The 16,817-nt window shown below is 54.2% G+C and overlaps 1 protein-coding gene across 2 annotated transcripts in view; it reads right to left on the bottom strand.

Moving 5' to 3' along the window:
• Positions 1–16,817, bottom strand: part of SH3PXD2A (SH3 and PX domains 2A) — a 243,330-nt gene that overhangs the window by 71,834 nt on the left and 154,679 nt on the right. For both annotated transcript variants that reach the window (XM_028167789.2, XM_057531192.1), the window contains exon 6: positions 16,627–16,655. In XM_028167789.2, the coding sequence (XP_028023590.2) occupies positions 16,627–16,655 (29 nt within the window). The remainder of the gene's footprint in view (positions 1–16,626; positions 16,656–16,817) is intronic.

Raw genomic sequence — 16,817 nt, 5'->3', positions numbered from 1 at the left:
TTCTTTTCATGTTGAGTAACTCCAGAGCAGTGAGAATTGGGTTCAATTTACCCAAATCTAGTCTCAAACCATGCTTCCAGAAATTCTCCCCTGGTGTAAAGCAAGTTCCACCCATCCAAACTAATAAATCCAGAGTGGGCTGAAAGCCCAGGTGGGAGAGACAGGAGAACAGCCAACAGCATAAATTCCTCGGAGAATGAAAGCAAACCAAGGGCTCAGGGGGACCAGGGCAGGGTCACCCGCCTTATCGGCTTACACAGCCCCCGCCCTGGGCTCCTGGGAGGGGAGGAGGAGCAGGGCCCCTGCCAGGAATGAATACCCCCCTGTTGTCTCTGTGTCCTTCCATTCTTCAATATCTCAGCGTACTTGAACACTCAAGACCTCTCTCTCTTTGGGAATTCTATTGTTCTTACCTCGCTGCAGCCTTGAACTGGTTTCTAAATATCTGTTGTATTCTAGTCTTTTCTCTCCTTTTGTACAACTGAACCTTACATAGGGCTAGATTTCTTAAATTTCCTAGACTCCACATGTTTCTTTTCCTTTTTGACTAGGCCACCAGGGAGCTCAGCCACTGCTTTCAGGTCATCAGCTAATTAGGGCTTGACAGCCGCTAGCCCTGTTATTTTATTTAACAGTAGAAGGAGAAGGAGCTACTTTTTCACGAGAGCACATCCCTTGTGGCAGGCACTGTACTGTCATAGGCATGAAGTAGCTCAAATCTTTACCAGAGCCCTCGAAGGCTAACAGTGCTTCACAAAGAAGGAGCAGCTTGACCTACATGATATGTAGGGCCTGAAATAGGTCATCATGCTCAGAGCAGCAGAAACAGTGGCACAACAGTGAAAGTGATACGAATGGCATCCGGAAAAAGCATGGCGTGAATTAAGATGGTCAAGACAGAGAACAAGCAATAACTCAAACATGACTTCCAGTCCACAGTCACACGGGTGGAAGTTGGGGAGCGTCCTGCTGTAAGGTGTGTGAGCTGCTACCTACCCACAGGGGCAGCTCTCTGCAGCCTGCTCCAGGGTGAGCAGCTGCCTCCAGCTCATCATCAATACCTACGGCATGAAAAAATCATGCCCTTGGACTGGGGAGGTGAGGGGTCAGTGCTGCTACACGAGCAGCCCAGACCCCTGGCCCTGCCTCCTACGCTCACAGCCTCCAAGGCAGGGTTGGCTTCAGGCGGTGTGATCTGCGCAGGCGCACAGGGACCCATACTGAGCAGGGGCCTGCTCTTGTTTTAATACCCTCTGTCCCCAATTTGAAATCTTTAATCATTTATGAACAAGAGGTCCCGTAAATCATGTAGCTGGTCCTGCCCAAGGCCTGAGGGTTCTGGGCCACAGGATTCTGAGCTAAATAAAGGCTGGAAGGAGCATGTGGGGACTTAGGACCAGAGAGGAGAAGTTTGCCTAAGATCACACAGCAAGTTAGTGGCAGGGCTGAGGCTAGAACAAGCATACCAGTTCCCACTTTCTTTTAATTAACTAATTAATTATTTTTGGCTGCGTTGGGTCTTCGTTGTTGCGCGTGGGCTTTCTCTAGTTGCGGCGAGCAGGGGCTACTCTTTGTTGTGGTGCGCGGGCTTCTCATTGTGGTGGCTTCTCTTGTTGTGGAGCACGGGCTCTAGGCGTAAGGGCTTCAGTAGTTGTGGCTCACGGGCTCTAGTTGTGGCTCACGGGTTCTACAGCGCAGGCTCAGTAGTTGTGGTGCACGGGCTTAGTTGCTCCACAGCATGTGGGATCTTCCTGGACCAGGGCTTCAACCTGTGTCCCCTGCATTGGCAGGCGGATTCTTTTTTTTTTTAATTTATTTATTTATTTATCGGAGGCGTTGGGTTTTCGTTGAGGTGCACAGGCTTCTCACTGCAGTGGCTTCTCTTGTTGCGGAGCGTGGGCTCTAGGTGCGTGGGCTTCAGTAGTTGTGGCACACAGGCTCAGTAGTTGTGGCTCACGGGCTCTAGAGTGCAGGCTGAGCAGTTGTGGCGCACGGGCTTAGTTGCTCCGCGGCATGTGGGATCTTCCCAGACCAGGGCTCGAACCCGAGTCCCCTGCATTGGCAGACGGATTCCTAACCACTGCACCACCAGGGAAGTCCGGCAGGCGGATTCTTAACCACTGCTCCACCAGGGAAGCCCCCAGTTCCCACTTTCTTAACGTGCATGCTAGGTACTGGGTTAAACGTTTGACTAAACGTTTAATCCTTATAACAATCTGTATTTTACAGAGGCAGAAAGTAAGGCTCAGGAAAGTTAAGCTTTTTCCCAAGGCCCCACAGCAAGGGAGTGATGAGTCAGACTTGAGCCCAGGCAAGCTGGTTGGGAATGGGGAACAAAGGGGCCTAAAACCAGGGGACTTCATTCTCTGGATCCTCCCCAGCCATTGGCCAAGGGAGGCTCACTTATTTCTGTCGGGCTTGCCTTTGTAAATGCAGCCATACTCCTTTCATTTTACTCCCAGTAGGAAGGGGCCTGCCTCCTTCTCCAGGAGATGCCTTTCCCAGAATCCAGAGTCCATGGCGGGGCAGCCCAACCCGGGGCAGGAATGCACCGCTGACCCTCTGACCGCTGAGCCAAGGCAGTCAGAGCACAGCCAGCCTCCCGGCTCAGGTGGGGAACAGGGTGGCTGAGGGCTGGAGCCACTCCACAGCCCCTTAGGGACTAAGTCCAAGGACACCCACCTAGGCCAAGGCGGGCCAGCAGAGACAGCCCAGCCCAAGTGGGTGTGGGCAGAGAGGCCCAGGCTGCCCCCGGGGAGCACCGCAGCTGCCCAGGGGGGCTGCCCTAGCAGGCAGGTCTGCCTCCTTCTCCCACCCTGCTCAAAAACCCTCAGCTTCTGGTTAAACACAGGTGCGGTGGGCGGACAGAGGGGCGCTGTGTGGGGAGGCCAGCAGGGTTCTGAGCCTCTGCTCCCGCAGCTGCTGCCTGACCCCACAGTAGCCCCTTGGGTGGCGGCCTCCCCCTCCGCTCTCGGGCTCTCACCTCTCCCCATGCCGGGGTGCTGGTGTGCACAGAAAAGACAAACTCAACGCTGTTCAGAGTTCCTGGATCCCAGCCACCCCCCTCCCTGGGGTGGCTGCCTTGGTGGTCCTCCCCCACTTACTGGGGTATCCCCCCTCCCATTCCCCCACCCACCAGCTCCCCCAGCCAAAGCCCGTGAGGATGAGGCAGCGGCAGCAGCAGAAACAGAGGCCAGTGGTGCAGGACGAAGTAAGCAGCCGCTGGGTCTCCAGCCCCCAGCCCGACAGTCTACCCCCACCCCCCCCAGCTCAGTCTCCACAAGAGCCCTGAGAGATGGAGTCAACAGCAATGGACCCAGGACTGACAATCCCACCCCAGGGCCACAAAAAAAGCAATGTTTTATTTTCCCCGGACTGTACTTTCACTAACAGATTATCAATAATCAACCGCCAGTTATCTAATGAGCATCTACCACATGCACAGCTGGAGGCTCCTGGCTACGACCAACTGACTCTCTAGCCTCAGGGACGGGGCAAAGACACGCTCCCAGGCGCTCCTGACTGCTTCGGGGGTCGTGTAGGTTTGGGGGAGGCTGCGTAGCTCCCTCATCCACCTGCCCGGTGCCGTCAGGGCTGCCACTCAAGTGTGTCCTCATTGCCCCAGGCTGCCCAGACCCTACCGGAAAGCAGGCTGGAGCCAAACATAGCAGGCAGGGCCCCGGGCGCGGGCTCATGGGGGGAAGGGAGGATGCAGCAGGGCTGAGACCTGGAGGCCTCGCATCTGTAACTGGACCCCACCTTTGGAGCAGGGCTCACAATACTTCAGCTGACATCTGGCTGGACACTGCCAGAGGAGGATGGGGGTGGGGATGAGGGGGCAGGGGCCAGGGGCAGAGTTCACTTGTGAACTGAGGTTGAGGGTGACCCCCTTTTCAAGGTTTGCAGGCTGCCATTATCTTGCCCTGGGCAGGGTCTCTGTATTGTTCAACTGGTCTCTGTGTCAACTGGCTCCAGAATGTCTGGATAGTGTTGTAGTCCTAGCAAGTGTCTGGCACATAGTAGGCGCTTAATCAAAATTTGTTATGAGTCTCTCCAATCAGATCTGAAGTTCCTTCAGGGTCTTAACCCTGTCAGCATCCTCACGGCACACTGAACACAGTAGGTGGTACCCAGAAAGTCCATGGTGGCTGATGGAAGGACACACACGCAATGCCCTCAGTCCCAAGGGTTTCACGGGAAAACTGAGGTCCAGCTGATACCATTGCTCCAGGGCCTTCTTGGCCCCCAGGGCCCTGCACTTCCTATAGTCTAGGTTTTGGCTGGGGTGGCCTGAGGTACATACGGGCATCCTCAGGCCAGGAAAGGCCCTGAGCCCAGCTGGTGCTGTGCAGAGTAACTCATAGGCAGGCCCCCAAGCCCGGCAGAACATCCCTGGAAGGCTGCGGGCTTCCAGCATCTGCGGTAAAGCCCTTCAAAGAGATTAAAAAAAATTTTATCCATAAGCAATATGGTCTATGGCAAGATGGATGCTGCAGGAAATGGGAGTCTGAGCAAAAACAACTGGCTTATCTATGATGTCTGGTGGGAGCAGGGCTCAGCAGGGCTCCCAGAGTGTGTGGCTGGAGCCTGGGGCCTCTCATCACCCCCATCCCGCTCCTGCTCTGCGTGTGTTTGGACCAATCCCCTGAGCTCTCGGATGCCACGTAAACAGAGCAGTGTGAGTGTGTGTGTGTGTGTGCGCATGCACGCTCACACACACACACACACACACACACACATATCACTGCTTGGGAAATCCCCACATCTGGCTCTCACGTGACTGAGCTATGCCCAGGAGGCCGCAGCTGGGAGGGCCTGGAGGACAGGGGAGGGTCAGGAGTGTGCGAGCTCTCTGGGGAGCATGAAGTTAACCCTTTGGCACCACAGCTCAGGGACTCTGGCTAATACTGAGCTTCCACCCTGGGGAGAAGCCAGGAAGGAGACCGGTGCTCAGAGGTCCCTGTCCTGGCTCGCTGCACAAGTGTGAGAAGCTGGGACCACTTTTCTGGGTCCCCCTGGTCTTTACCTGTACCTTGAAAGGGCTGCTCTCTCTCTGTCCTGTCAATCCAGGTCAATCATCAACCACGAGGGAGACCACTGGATGAAGATTTCCCCAATGGAGACCCGTCTGTTGTCAGATACTTAATGAACACTTCCGAGTGCCAGGCACCTGGCTGGGCGGGCCATGGCCCTGCAGCTGTATGGAATCAGGATTCATGCCTTCCTGTCACAGGCAGGGCATGTGTCCCCTAGGAGACCAGTGGAAGCCAGAGTCCTCCTAACAATGAGGAACAGGTCAGAGGCGACCTTTGGGGCAAGTTCTCTCCAACCCAGACACATGTATTAATTTTATAATTAGACCTTTTTAAGCTTCAACAACTTTAGTGAACGAGTGACCATCTGCAGTGGTATCTCTCAAACAGCACTGCCCAGCAGGTACCTGGGGGATGCGAAGGACGTGCCCCAGCCCGGTTTAGAGGATGTGACACGCTTGCACAGCCAACGCTAAGACTGACCAGATGCCTCTGCAGGCTGCTCTCCCTCTTCTCTGGGCTGACTCATTTAAAACCTTAGGGAACCGGGGGTAGAAGGTCTCACTCGGCACCCCACCCACAGGCAGATCTATGCCTCCCCTGGGGAGGCTCCCTCACATCCCGCCCACTGCGCCTCCGCCATGGTAGCACCTGGACGTCACATCATAACTGCTGTTTACTTTCCCACCTCCCCGACCCAACTGAGAGTCCTGAGGACACGGACCTCACTGTGTCCATCTTGGTATCCCTGGGCTTGGACCATAGGGCCTGGCACAGAGGAGGTACTCAGATGTTCACTGAACAAATCTACATGACAGCCATGGCCAGTGCCAGTGAGTCAGCTCTAGGTCTGGCAGGAACCACCTAATCCTAGCAGAGTCTGGTACCAGCATCCATTCGGAAACTTGCTTCTTATCAGTTTGGCCATACCCTCACCCCTGGGAGAGCTGCCACTAGTATCAACTGAGCCCCGGGCTTAGAGCAGAGAGAAAAACCGAGGTCACTGAAGAAGGTGGGGAAAGGGCCCTCTTACTCAGAACCCTGTGACCATATGCAAATGAGGAACTGACAGAGGGCTCTCAGAGCCACTAGGCTCCAGGGAGGGACGGTATATGGCCAAGAGGTGACAGACCAGGAGAAACTGCCCCACCCAGACAGATCTGGGACAAGAGATGTTAAAATCTGCCATGTTTGCAAGGTTTCCCTGGGGGGCTATTGCCAACAAAGATAGTCCTAATTTGGCCTCTTATCACTAGCCTGTCGTCACAGCTTTGCAAGGACCTCACCTTCCTTCCGGGAACAGTTATGTACCCAGCTCTGACCCTGACCCAACACTCAGGGAGCCTAAGGTGGTCCAGGGCCCAGGGGGAGACCCTGGCTAACAGGAAAGGCAGCTCCCAGACACCTGTGGGGGCCCTTTTTCTACAACACGGCATCCACTGGCCAGATGCAACATTGGGAGGAAGCATCTCGAAGAGGTGGTGGCTCTTCCTTCTGAGCACAGGGAAGTGAAGGGACTTTCTAACACGGCCCAGTTTTCTTGGTACAAGAATCCAGTTCTAACGTTAAGAAAATCCATCTTCATACCAGCTGCTTGGGTCACGTGTGGCAATGACAAGATTCCGAGGGCAAAGCAGAAAGAGTTGGGGAAAAACACGTTTTTCCCCGCAAACTTCTAAGTTTCATTGAAACTTTGGAAAATTTTTCTTTGCTGTCATATTTCAAAACTGACCAATTATAAAAACGTCACAAGCCAACTGAGTTACACATGCCACATTTCTATTTCTAAACAAAGTCATTTTAGATCAGAAAAAGGTGCTAAAACAATAAATAATGCACATTTCCCCCCAATCTTTGTTTTTCCATTGGCTTTGTTATTACTGGAAATGTTGCCTCTTTTGTCACATGTTTATAAACCAAAAAGCCCAAGTGGGGAACAAGTTATTTTCTGGCTGAGGGCCGTGGTGGGAAGCATTTCTTTGCTGGACCACAGTGTGGGTGTCTCCTCCTCTGAAGAAGAAAACCTTGTGGAAATAAAAGGCAGACGGGGGTCTCGTCACAGCCTCCCGATGAGGGCAGAAGGGAAGCTAGTGGCTGGGGAGGCCCAGTGGATAGCCATTCTCCAAGGCCCCGAATGCCGGGCCAGTGTTCTCTGCCCTTTAACTGCCCTCCCCTTCCCATATTGGTTCTGCCCCCTACCCCCAACTTGGGACACAACTAAATGCACCCTCCAGGAGCAGCCCCGTCCTGCTGGGGGTCCGATCCTGCTGCCTCCTCACTGCCTGCCTACCCTGAACACTGCCATCAACCCACGTGGACCACCCATCCCACATTCAACCCCGCCTCTATCTCAGGATCCCTGGGGAGCCCATCAAAACTGCCTGGTGTTCCTGGCCGCCACCCCCAGAGATGCTCATTCAGTAGGTCTGGGCAGGGCCTGGGAATCTGCATTTCAACAAGCAGGCTCAGGACTCTCAGCATACCTCCGGGCCTTTGCCCATGCTGTCCCCTTCCACACCATCTTCCCATTACCCCAGCAGGAGAGGTCAGGTGATAGGAATGAGGGAGCAGAAAGAAGCTAAGCAAGCAGGGCAGAGGCAATCAAGGCTACATCCCAGCTAGCTGCCTCCTTCCCGGGAGTGAGATATGTGATTCCAGGATTTGGGGAGCCCTCACCTCCCTCGCCCCCTGCTTTGTGTGTCCAGGCCAGTAGGTCAGTGCCAGGGGGAGTCGTGGCACAGACACACACTTTCTCCATCACATTGCTGCCACATTGGCTGGCTGCGGAGCTGCCAAATCAATCAGCCTCCTTTCACTTCCAATTAGTTGGCTTTGAACTCCAGGGGTGACATCAGGCTGAGGACCCAGAGCCATGAAAACAAACATTATTTAAAAACACCAAGCCGGGTGAGATGTGCCAGAAGACAATGCCTTCACAGACACGTTCACTTTTGGAACAGGCCGCTGGAGGGTGCCAGTAATGTCTCGGCCGTGTTCTCTAAGCAGCCTGGGCCTTTCTCCCTGAGGATGGAGGGCTCGGGCAGAAAAGAAAGCTCTGAAAAAGTCTTGCTGGGACTTCCCTGGTGGAGCAGTGGTTAAGAATCCGCCTGCCGATGCAGGGGACACGGGTTCGAGCCCTGGTCCGGGAAGATCCCGCATGCCGCGGAGCGACTAAGCCCGTGCGCCACAACTACTGAGCCAGCGCTCTTGAGCCTTTGCGTGGCAACTACTGAGCCTGCAAGCCACAGCTACTGAGCCTGCGTGCCGCAACTACTAAAGACCGTGCACCTAGAGCCTGTGCTCCGCAACAAGAGAAGCCACCGCAATGAGAAGCCCATGCACCACAACGAGGAGTAGCCCCCCCACTCGCCGCAACTAGAGAAAGCCCACGCAGCAACGAAGACCCAATGCAGCCAAAAATAAAATAAAATAAATTTATAAAAAAAAAAAAGAAAGAAAAGTCTTGCTGATACACTCTCCCAGGTTTCCTTTCCAGACACATCTCCTGCCCTCCCCTTCCCTAGCCCTTCACTTCTGCCAGGCTAGACATCTCTTCTTCCCTCAAACTTCTCAATCACATCCCAGACTCCAAGTCCTTGCTCAGGCCCGGCCCTTCTACCAGGGGCGTCCGCCCACCCCTCTGCTCATCCCAACCCCTTCCATCCTCCAGGACGCATCTCCAGCCCCTCCCATCTTGGCTAGTACCCACCCCCCCCCCCAGCCCCTTCTATTTGACTCCCGCTGCTTGTGGATCACAACCCATCCTGCCCTGCATTCATCAATGAATCACTGAGAGCATCCTGCTTTCTCAATTGAGCTGTGACCTCCGTGGGGCCGGAGACCGGAGACCAGCAATCGCTTAAGAGAAATGAAAGCCTCCTGCTTTCAGGCTGCTGCCGTCTGCTTTGTCTCTGCCCTTCTCCCTCTGTGGCTGGTAAGCAGGGCAGGCCGGGGGTCAAGAGAGAGCCTGGCCCTGCTCTCTGCCCTACTGGGGCATTCATCCTGTGGGAAGACGAGGCACCAGAGGCTTTACAGACCTGCTCTCTCTGCTTCACCATGGCCCTCCTCACACCTCCGCCTCATTCCAGGGTTTGGTGGGAGTGTGATGAGCAGGAAGCCAGGTTCTGCCCACCCCCTCACTTTGGGCAGGTGGCAGGCCCTCTCTTAGTTACTTCCTCTATAAAACGAGGAGGGTACACTAACTTCTTATAGTAGCCAGAACCTATGGGCACATTTTGCTTTAAAACAAATACACTTTATTAAAGACCAAATTCATACAAAGAGAAATTAAGGGGATATTAGTCACACCCTGTAAAGGGACCCTTTACCCAACTAAGAATCCCTCGTGACCAATGGGTTCCTTCTAGAAACCGCAGTGGGGGGCTCTCCTGGGGCAGTCCCTCTCTCAGTCTGTGGAACCTCCTGCTAGAGGTCTCCAGAGCCCAGTCCTGTTCACCTGTGGATCCCTTGCGTCTTAGCTTAGGAGGGAACAGACTTCAGTGGAAAGAGGTTTGGATCACAAGGACCAGATTCGAATCCTGCATCTACCTGGCTAGGCAACCTCGGGCAGGTTCCTGAACCTACCTCTTCTGGTCTATAAAAGGGGGGGACAAGACCACCTGCCCAGGTTATTGGGAGGCTGACTGGCAACTATGAGATGGTGCACACTCTGCCTTCCCCCTCTGGTTGAGAGGAGTCTCTCCTGCAGGAGGGCAAATGCCAAAGCAAGTGGTCCGTTCTGCTGGGGGACCTCCACGGTGGACCTCTGCTAGACATCCACGGTGCTGCCTCCTACTCATAATAGAAGAGGCTTAACCCTTAGTGTTTCCTGCACCAGACACTTCACACGTATTAACACATATTCAAGCCTCAAGCGACCTGGTGAAGTGCTATCATTATACTCATTTCACAGATGAGGAAACTGAGGCACAGGGAAGGTAAGGACTTGCCCAAGACCACACAGTTGGCAGAGCTGGGACACAAAACTAGGCATTCTGGCTCCAGAGCCTGTGTTCTTAACTCTACAGAATATTCTGAGTCTAGGTTCTGTCTCCTCTGGGGCCAGGCCCTGGGCTCAAAGAATGAAAATAATGCTTCAAGCATGTCTTTTTACTCTCAAATCCAAGGTAGGACCAACTTCTCCCCTCCTTTCCGAACCTATCAATACTTAAAATAACAACGATGGCAGCTGCTATCATTGGGAGTTGCTATGTGCTGGGCCCCCTGCTAATTCAATCCTTACCTTTAATAGAGGCAGGCACTATTTTTACCTCTGTTTTCCATATGGGGGCATGAAGGTCAGAGGTTAAGCAGCTGCCGGTCATAGAGCAAACACATGGCAGAGAAGGAGTTCAAACCCTGTCTGATGCCAAAACCTAAACTCTGAACTCCAAGCAGCATGCTTCTCCGCAGTGAAACTACAGTAATGCTGATCTCATTAACCCCATCCAATGATGCAGACTGTATGGTACTAAAATGGAAGCAGGCAGAACTCACCAAGTTTCCAAGGAAAAGTATAAAGTAAACAGGATTTCACGAGGAACGTCAACACTGGCCCAAAAGAACAAACTTGCAACACTCTTGAGCAACCTCATTTGCATTTAAACGAGCTACAGCTCACCACAGGACTCCTGGGTGGGATGGGGCCTCAGACACAATCCCAGGGCCAGGATGACCTCACAGGATCCGTGGCCACCTGCGCCCCCTCGTGGTGCAAGTCAGAACTCCCCAGCCACCAGCGCCGGAGGCAGGCAGCTTCCCAGAACTCTGGGCGCCCCGGCCCATCTTTTCAGGTTTGAAGAGAAGCCCCTGCTCTGGGGCGGCCTCCTCCAGCCCACCTCTGAGCTCCCGCAGCAGTGCTCACCGGGGGGGCGGCCAATCACAGCTAACAGCAACAGGCTCTTGCTACTGTCAGGCCCGGCACAAAGCCCTCTAACTGCATCACATCCTTGAATCATCTGCACCTTCCTGCAGGTGGCTGCTACTCCATTTTCATGGGCGTGTCCATCACTTTTATGCGTCACCTTGGCTAGGCTACAATCCCCAGTTATTCAACCACACACTAATCCAGGCATTGCTGGGGAGGTATTCTGCAGGTGGGATCAGGTTCATAATTAGTTGACTTTCAATGAGATTATACTTAATACTCCGAGGGGGCCCTGGGTCCATCAGCTGAAACGCTTTAAGGGCAGAGCTGAGGCTTCCCTGCAGGAGAAATTTCACCTGTGGACCACAACCCCAGTCGGCTCCTGGGTTTCGGACTTGCCTCGCCTGCCCCCAATCACATCAGCCAGTTCCTTGCCAGAAATTTGATAGCTCCTGCTGGTTCTGTTTCTCTAGTTGAACCTGACTGATACAACAGAACAAGTGAGGTCGCGGAGCTCAGGTGATCTGCCCAAGGTCGTGCGGCTGAGAATGGGAGCCCAGGCAATCTGACGTAAACTACCCTCCACGGCCCACACCTGATCATGGAAATCCATCTCGTCCCTCCATTGCTGCCAGAGTCCGCACCCTCTCATCACTCGTCTCCTCCCCTTAACCATCTCCACTCACTGGTCAGAAAAATCCTTCTGGGATCTAAGTCAGATTATGTCCCCCTCTCCTCAGAACCCCGTAGGGGCTCTTCATCTCACTCACAGTGAAAGCCAAAACCCTTAAAATGGCTGGCAAGGCCCAACACGGTCTTTGCTGCTGCCCCATCCCCACTACATCGCTGCTCTCCCCTCCTAACACCTTGACCTCCCCTACGTTCCACCCAGCCACAGACCTCCCACCCCTGGGCCCTTGTACTGGCTGTGTCCTTGGTCTGGACTGCTCTTCCTCAGGTAACCATGCCACTTCCTTGCTTCCCTGTCCAACAGTACATCCTTGTCTGCACAGTTCATCACCCAGAGCGGACTGCAAGCCCCTCGAGGGCAGAAAGGCACATTCCTATAACCTCAACACTTTACACAGTACCGGCATACAGCTGGTGCTCAATAAGGTCAGCTGCAGTATCTGGTCTCCAAACAAGCTGCACTTGGTCCTGCTCCCCCACCTTTGTGCAAGTGCTGTCTCTTGATTAGCAAAGCCCCCGCTCTCCACCCCCAATCAGAAAAACTCCTCCTTTTCCCAGATAATGTTCCTGACTTGAGGCTGCAGCGACCTCTTTCCTGACCTGCAGCATCATTCATGCACCTACGCCTTCTTCCATCCACCCTCCCATTCAACAAGCACCAGGGGACCCTGTTACTGGTGCAAGCCCTGCCGCAAGGTCTCTGCTTTCAAGGTTGTGGGACACAGATAACAAACAAGAAAACCCACAAGGTAATTAGAGTGTGGTTAGTGATGTGCAAGAAGCAGGGAGACCTAAAGGGGCAGCTAGACAGTGGAGGTGGGGGAAGCTTCTCTGAGGTGACAAGCAGAAATCTTAAGGAGCTAGCCATGTGGAAGAATGGGGAACAGTATTCAGGCAGAGGGAACAGCAAACGCAAAGACTGTGTGGAGAGAACGAACCTCAAGTGTTTAAGGAATGGAAGGTAATGGGCGCAGCTGAGTGGAGTGCTGGGGTGGGAATGGGGGACGGGGATGAGGGCAGAGCCTGGGGCAGGATGGCAGGCAGGGGCCAAAGCAGACACGGCTCTGCAAGCCCGGGATAAGGAGTTTTTCTGGGTGGGATGGAAAATCTTGGAATTTAGGCAGAAAGGCACATTATTTGATCCATGTGTGGAAGAGCTCACTCTAGCTGTGGTGTGGAGGGGCTGGGGTGGGAGCAGACAGGCTGAGGAGGAAGCTGGGGTCCTCCTGAGAGACGAAGGGAGCTTCCAACAGGTGTGACGGTGGAGGTGGGAGAAGGGGATGGATCTGGAGGTCAGGTGGGCCAGTGAGAGGAAGGGAGGAGTCAAGGATGACCTCTCAATGCTGGGCTTGGGCAACGGGGTGGATGGAGCGAGAAGGGAGATGCGGGAAGGAGCAGGTTCTGTGGAGGGAAGGAGCAGAAGTAAATTTGAGGCTACACTGTCTTTGGGGTCTCAAGGTCGCCAGTCCTGCCTCCTCTGTGAGGCTGTCAGCCGCCTGAGAACTTTCTTCCTGTTGACTCCACCCTCCCCAGGCCTGCCTTGTAGTCTTGGCTCTGTGCTCAATAGGAGATCCCTCCAAGAGATCCTCCAAGGATGAGCTGGGGCTTCAGGGACTAAAATGTGACAAGAAATGACCAGGGAACAAGCATTCATGTTCTCCATGCAAGCATCCCTGACTGGAGTGACCTTGGGAAGCTTCAGGCACTTCATCACAGAGCAGAGTGAAGCCCAAAACATGAACTCAAACCCTCACTTTGCCACAGACTCCGGGCAGCCACCCTCGGAGACACAGCTTCTCATTTGTGAAATGCGAATCCCACCAGCCACCATGCAACATGGCTCTGGGCAGCAAATGAAGAAATATATGTAAAGTTGCCAGCACATAGTAGATGCTCACTAAATAATAACAGTAGCTAGCACTTTGGGAGAACTGTCCAGGTTGTAGGCAGTGGTCTAAACACACTTACATATAGAAGTTTAAGTAATTTCATTATAACCATATGAGGTGTGTATTAGTCAGGGTTCTCCAGAGAAACAGAACACAATATTGAGAGAGAGAGAGAGAGAGAGAGAGAGAGAGAGAGAGAGAGAGTGGGAGAGAGAGAGAGAGAGAGAGAGAGAGAGGAACTGGCTCACGTGATTGTGGGGGCTTGGTGAGCCCACAATCTGACGGCGTAGGCTGACAGGCTGGAGACGCAAGGAAGAGTTGCAGTTCAAGTCCAAAGGTGCTGGCAGAATTCCTTCTTGCTTGGGGGAGGTCAGTCTTTCTCTTAAGGTCTTCAACTGATCGGATGAGGCCAACCCACATTAGGGAGGGTAATCTGCTTTACTCAAAGTCCACTGATTTAAAAGTTAATCTCATTCAAAAAAAAACGCCTTCACAGAAACATCCAGAAAAATGCTTGACAAAATATCTGGGCACAGCCAAGTCGACACATAAAATTAACCTTACCAGATGGGTAAGAATATTATCCCCAATTTACAGAAGAGAGGACAGGCACAGAGAGGGTTGGAAGTCTGCCCAAGGTCTGAAAAGCCAGACCCTGAACTCCTGCAGTCTGGCTCCAGAGCTGGCACTTTTAACCATGACACTAAGTGGCCATTATCATAAGCACACCAGCGTAAATTAAATTTTTCCATCCATCCCTTTCCTGGCCGGAGAGTGGAAGTCAGAGAAACCAGGGAAGCTTTCCCTGGGTGGGGCCCTGTCTTGCTTAGGAAGCAGCACAGAACCTGAGCCTTAGAGATTGAGGGTGGGCAGCTGGGAGGTTATGAGGCCCAGCCCTTGACTTTACAGTTGGAAACTGAGGCCTAGAGTAGAGAAGGGACTCACCCAGGGTCCCAGGGCTTCAGAAAGTAATGCTGATGATAATAAACTGACACTTCTGAAGCAGTTATTGGGTCCTAGGGACTTTTCCACATTAACTTATTGAATCTTCTACATGTGAGGTAGAGACCATCATTATCTGTGTTTTTTTAGGAAGAGAAAACCGAGGCAGAGAGGTTATGAAAATTGCCTGAGGTCACACAGAGCCAGAATCTGAGCACAGGGCTTCCTTGGTGGTACAGTGGTTAAGAATCTGCCTGCCAATGCAGGGGACACAGGTTCGAGCCCTGGTCCGGGAAGATCCCATGTGCCGTGGAGCAACTAAGCCTATGTGCCACAACTACTGAGCCTGCGCTCTAGAGCCTGCGAGCCACAACTACTGAGACTGTGCGCCACAACTACTGAAGCCCGCACGCCTAGAGCCCGTGCTCCGCAACAAGAGAAGCCACTGCAATGAGAAGCCCGCGCACCGCAATGAAGAGTAGCCCCCCTCGCTGCAACTAGAGAAAGCCTGCGCGCAGCAGCGAAGACCCAACGCAGCCAAAAATAAATAAATTTATAAAAAAAAGAATCTGAGCCCAGGCTCAACCAGCCACTACATCTCTGAGGCCCAGGGCAAGTTTCCTGGGGAGAGGGGTGTGACAGAACGCAATCCCATGTTTGCCCCTCCTTCCAGGTTCCCCCACCTATGGCTCTGGCTGCAAGTGACAGCTGAGGAGATGCTGTAATTCCTCAAGTTCATGAGGCAGCCTCACCCCCCCGTTCATGGAGGAAATGCTGTTCTGCACCAGGGGTGGGCATACCTGAAGCACCCCTCCCCAGGTGACAGGCATGTGTGCACACGCAGTCTCATCCCACAGCTAGACACAAACACATGCCAACCCACAACTGGATACATCCCAACACACTGGCACACACACCCAAACAAGTAAACATACCCTCAAGAGCACACAACTATGAAGCCCCACATGAACACACACAACCCCACGTACACACATACCCCCCCATATGTAAACCAGGACACATCTTTCCTCATCCCAGTGAGTATATAAGCAAGCACTTATACACACAAAACATACGAACCCACACTCAGAAACGCACCATGCAATCACAACTATCCCAATTCACAGCCCATCCATCACACACAGGCACACATACCTCTTCTGATCCACAGTTCAAAGCACCTGGACACAAGTATCTCCCTACAACGTGAGCCATTAATGTAAGCCACGTGTTCATACGCACTTCCCACATCCCCAAGGCCAGAGCCCCAGATGGTTGCGCACCCCCATAACTCACCACCCCCATAAATACGGACAACACACAAGCCCACACAGATCGCTGCATTCCCTTGCCCGCCCCAACTCCCAGTACACACAGCCCTAAGTACAAGGGACCACCCTCTCCCAATTAACTGCACCCCCGCCCACGTGCTGGCATTTGCCTAGTCCCTCCTCCCCCACCCGGAGGGAATCCTTCTCTGACCCCAGCCGACTGCGCCCAGCACACAGCGTCCAGCGTCCAGCGTCCAAGGGCCTGCCCCGACGCTCCCTGTCTCCACCCCCTTCGCAAACTCGGAGTGAGCCCGGCACCTGCCGGGCCAATGCCAGGGTGGGTCGGTGCCCTACCATCGGGTGTCTCTGAGGACCACCACGCAGAGCCTCCAAGCCGGCAGCGTGGAGAACGCGCTCAGAGTTGGGGAAGGAGGGGAAGGTCTGCGCTGCAGCCGTTAAAAACCCAGTCTCTCCAGCACAATTCCCATCCCTTGCCCCCCCCCCCGCCCCTTTTGGGTCCTGGATCTCACCTTCCCACGGCGAAAACCCAGCGTCTCATCTCTATTAACCCTTCCATCGCTGCCGCACCGCAGGAAGGACCGAGGGAGAAACCACAGCGGTGCCCAGAAGTTGGCCCCGCAGACCCAGGAGGATCCGGCTGCACACGTCGCGGGGGCTTGGGCCCTTCTCAAGGCATCCCCACACTCCCCTGCACCCGCTCCCATCCCCACCGGGAGAGCCCGAGGGACGCGGTGGGAGGAGGAGGCGCGAGTACCAGAGGTCTTAGGGGGCGTCAGCTGAGGAGGGGGGCAACACAGCACCACAGGGCAGGCGGGCGAGGACAATCCCCCAGAAAGTCCTCCGCAGGGTCGGAGCGGCGCGTGCACGAAGCGGGAGGGGAGGTTGGAGGGAAGAACGCCCGGAGGTTCCCTTACCTGATTTCCTCTTGGAACTGCCATAGTCCCTGAAAAAGAAGCAACAACAGACAGACATGGTTAGGGTCGTGCGGAGGCGCGCGGCCGCTGGGCTGCAGGGCTGCGGCTGCCGGGCACCCACGGGCCGGATGCTCATGTGATCCCGGCTGCCGGCGAGCCGCGCGCTCCGCAGCCGCACGCACTGCGCGCCG

Source organism: Balaenoptera acutorostrata, chromosome 16 (assembly GCF_949987535.1).
Source record: "Balaenoptera acutorostrata chromosome 16, mBalAcu1.1, whole genome shotgun sequence".
Lineage (NCBI taxonomy): Eukaryota > Metazoa > Chordata > Mammalia > Artiodactyla > Balaenopteridae > Balaenoptera > Balaenoptera acutorostrata.
The sequence above is the reverse complement of the archived record's forward strand: the minus strand, read 5'-3'. Positions and strand labels throughout refer to the sequence as shown.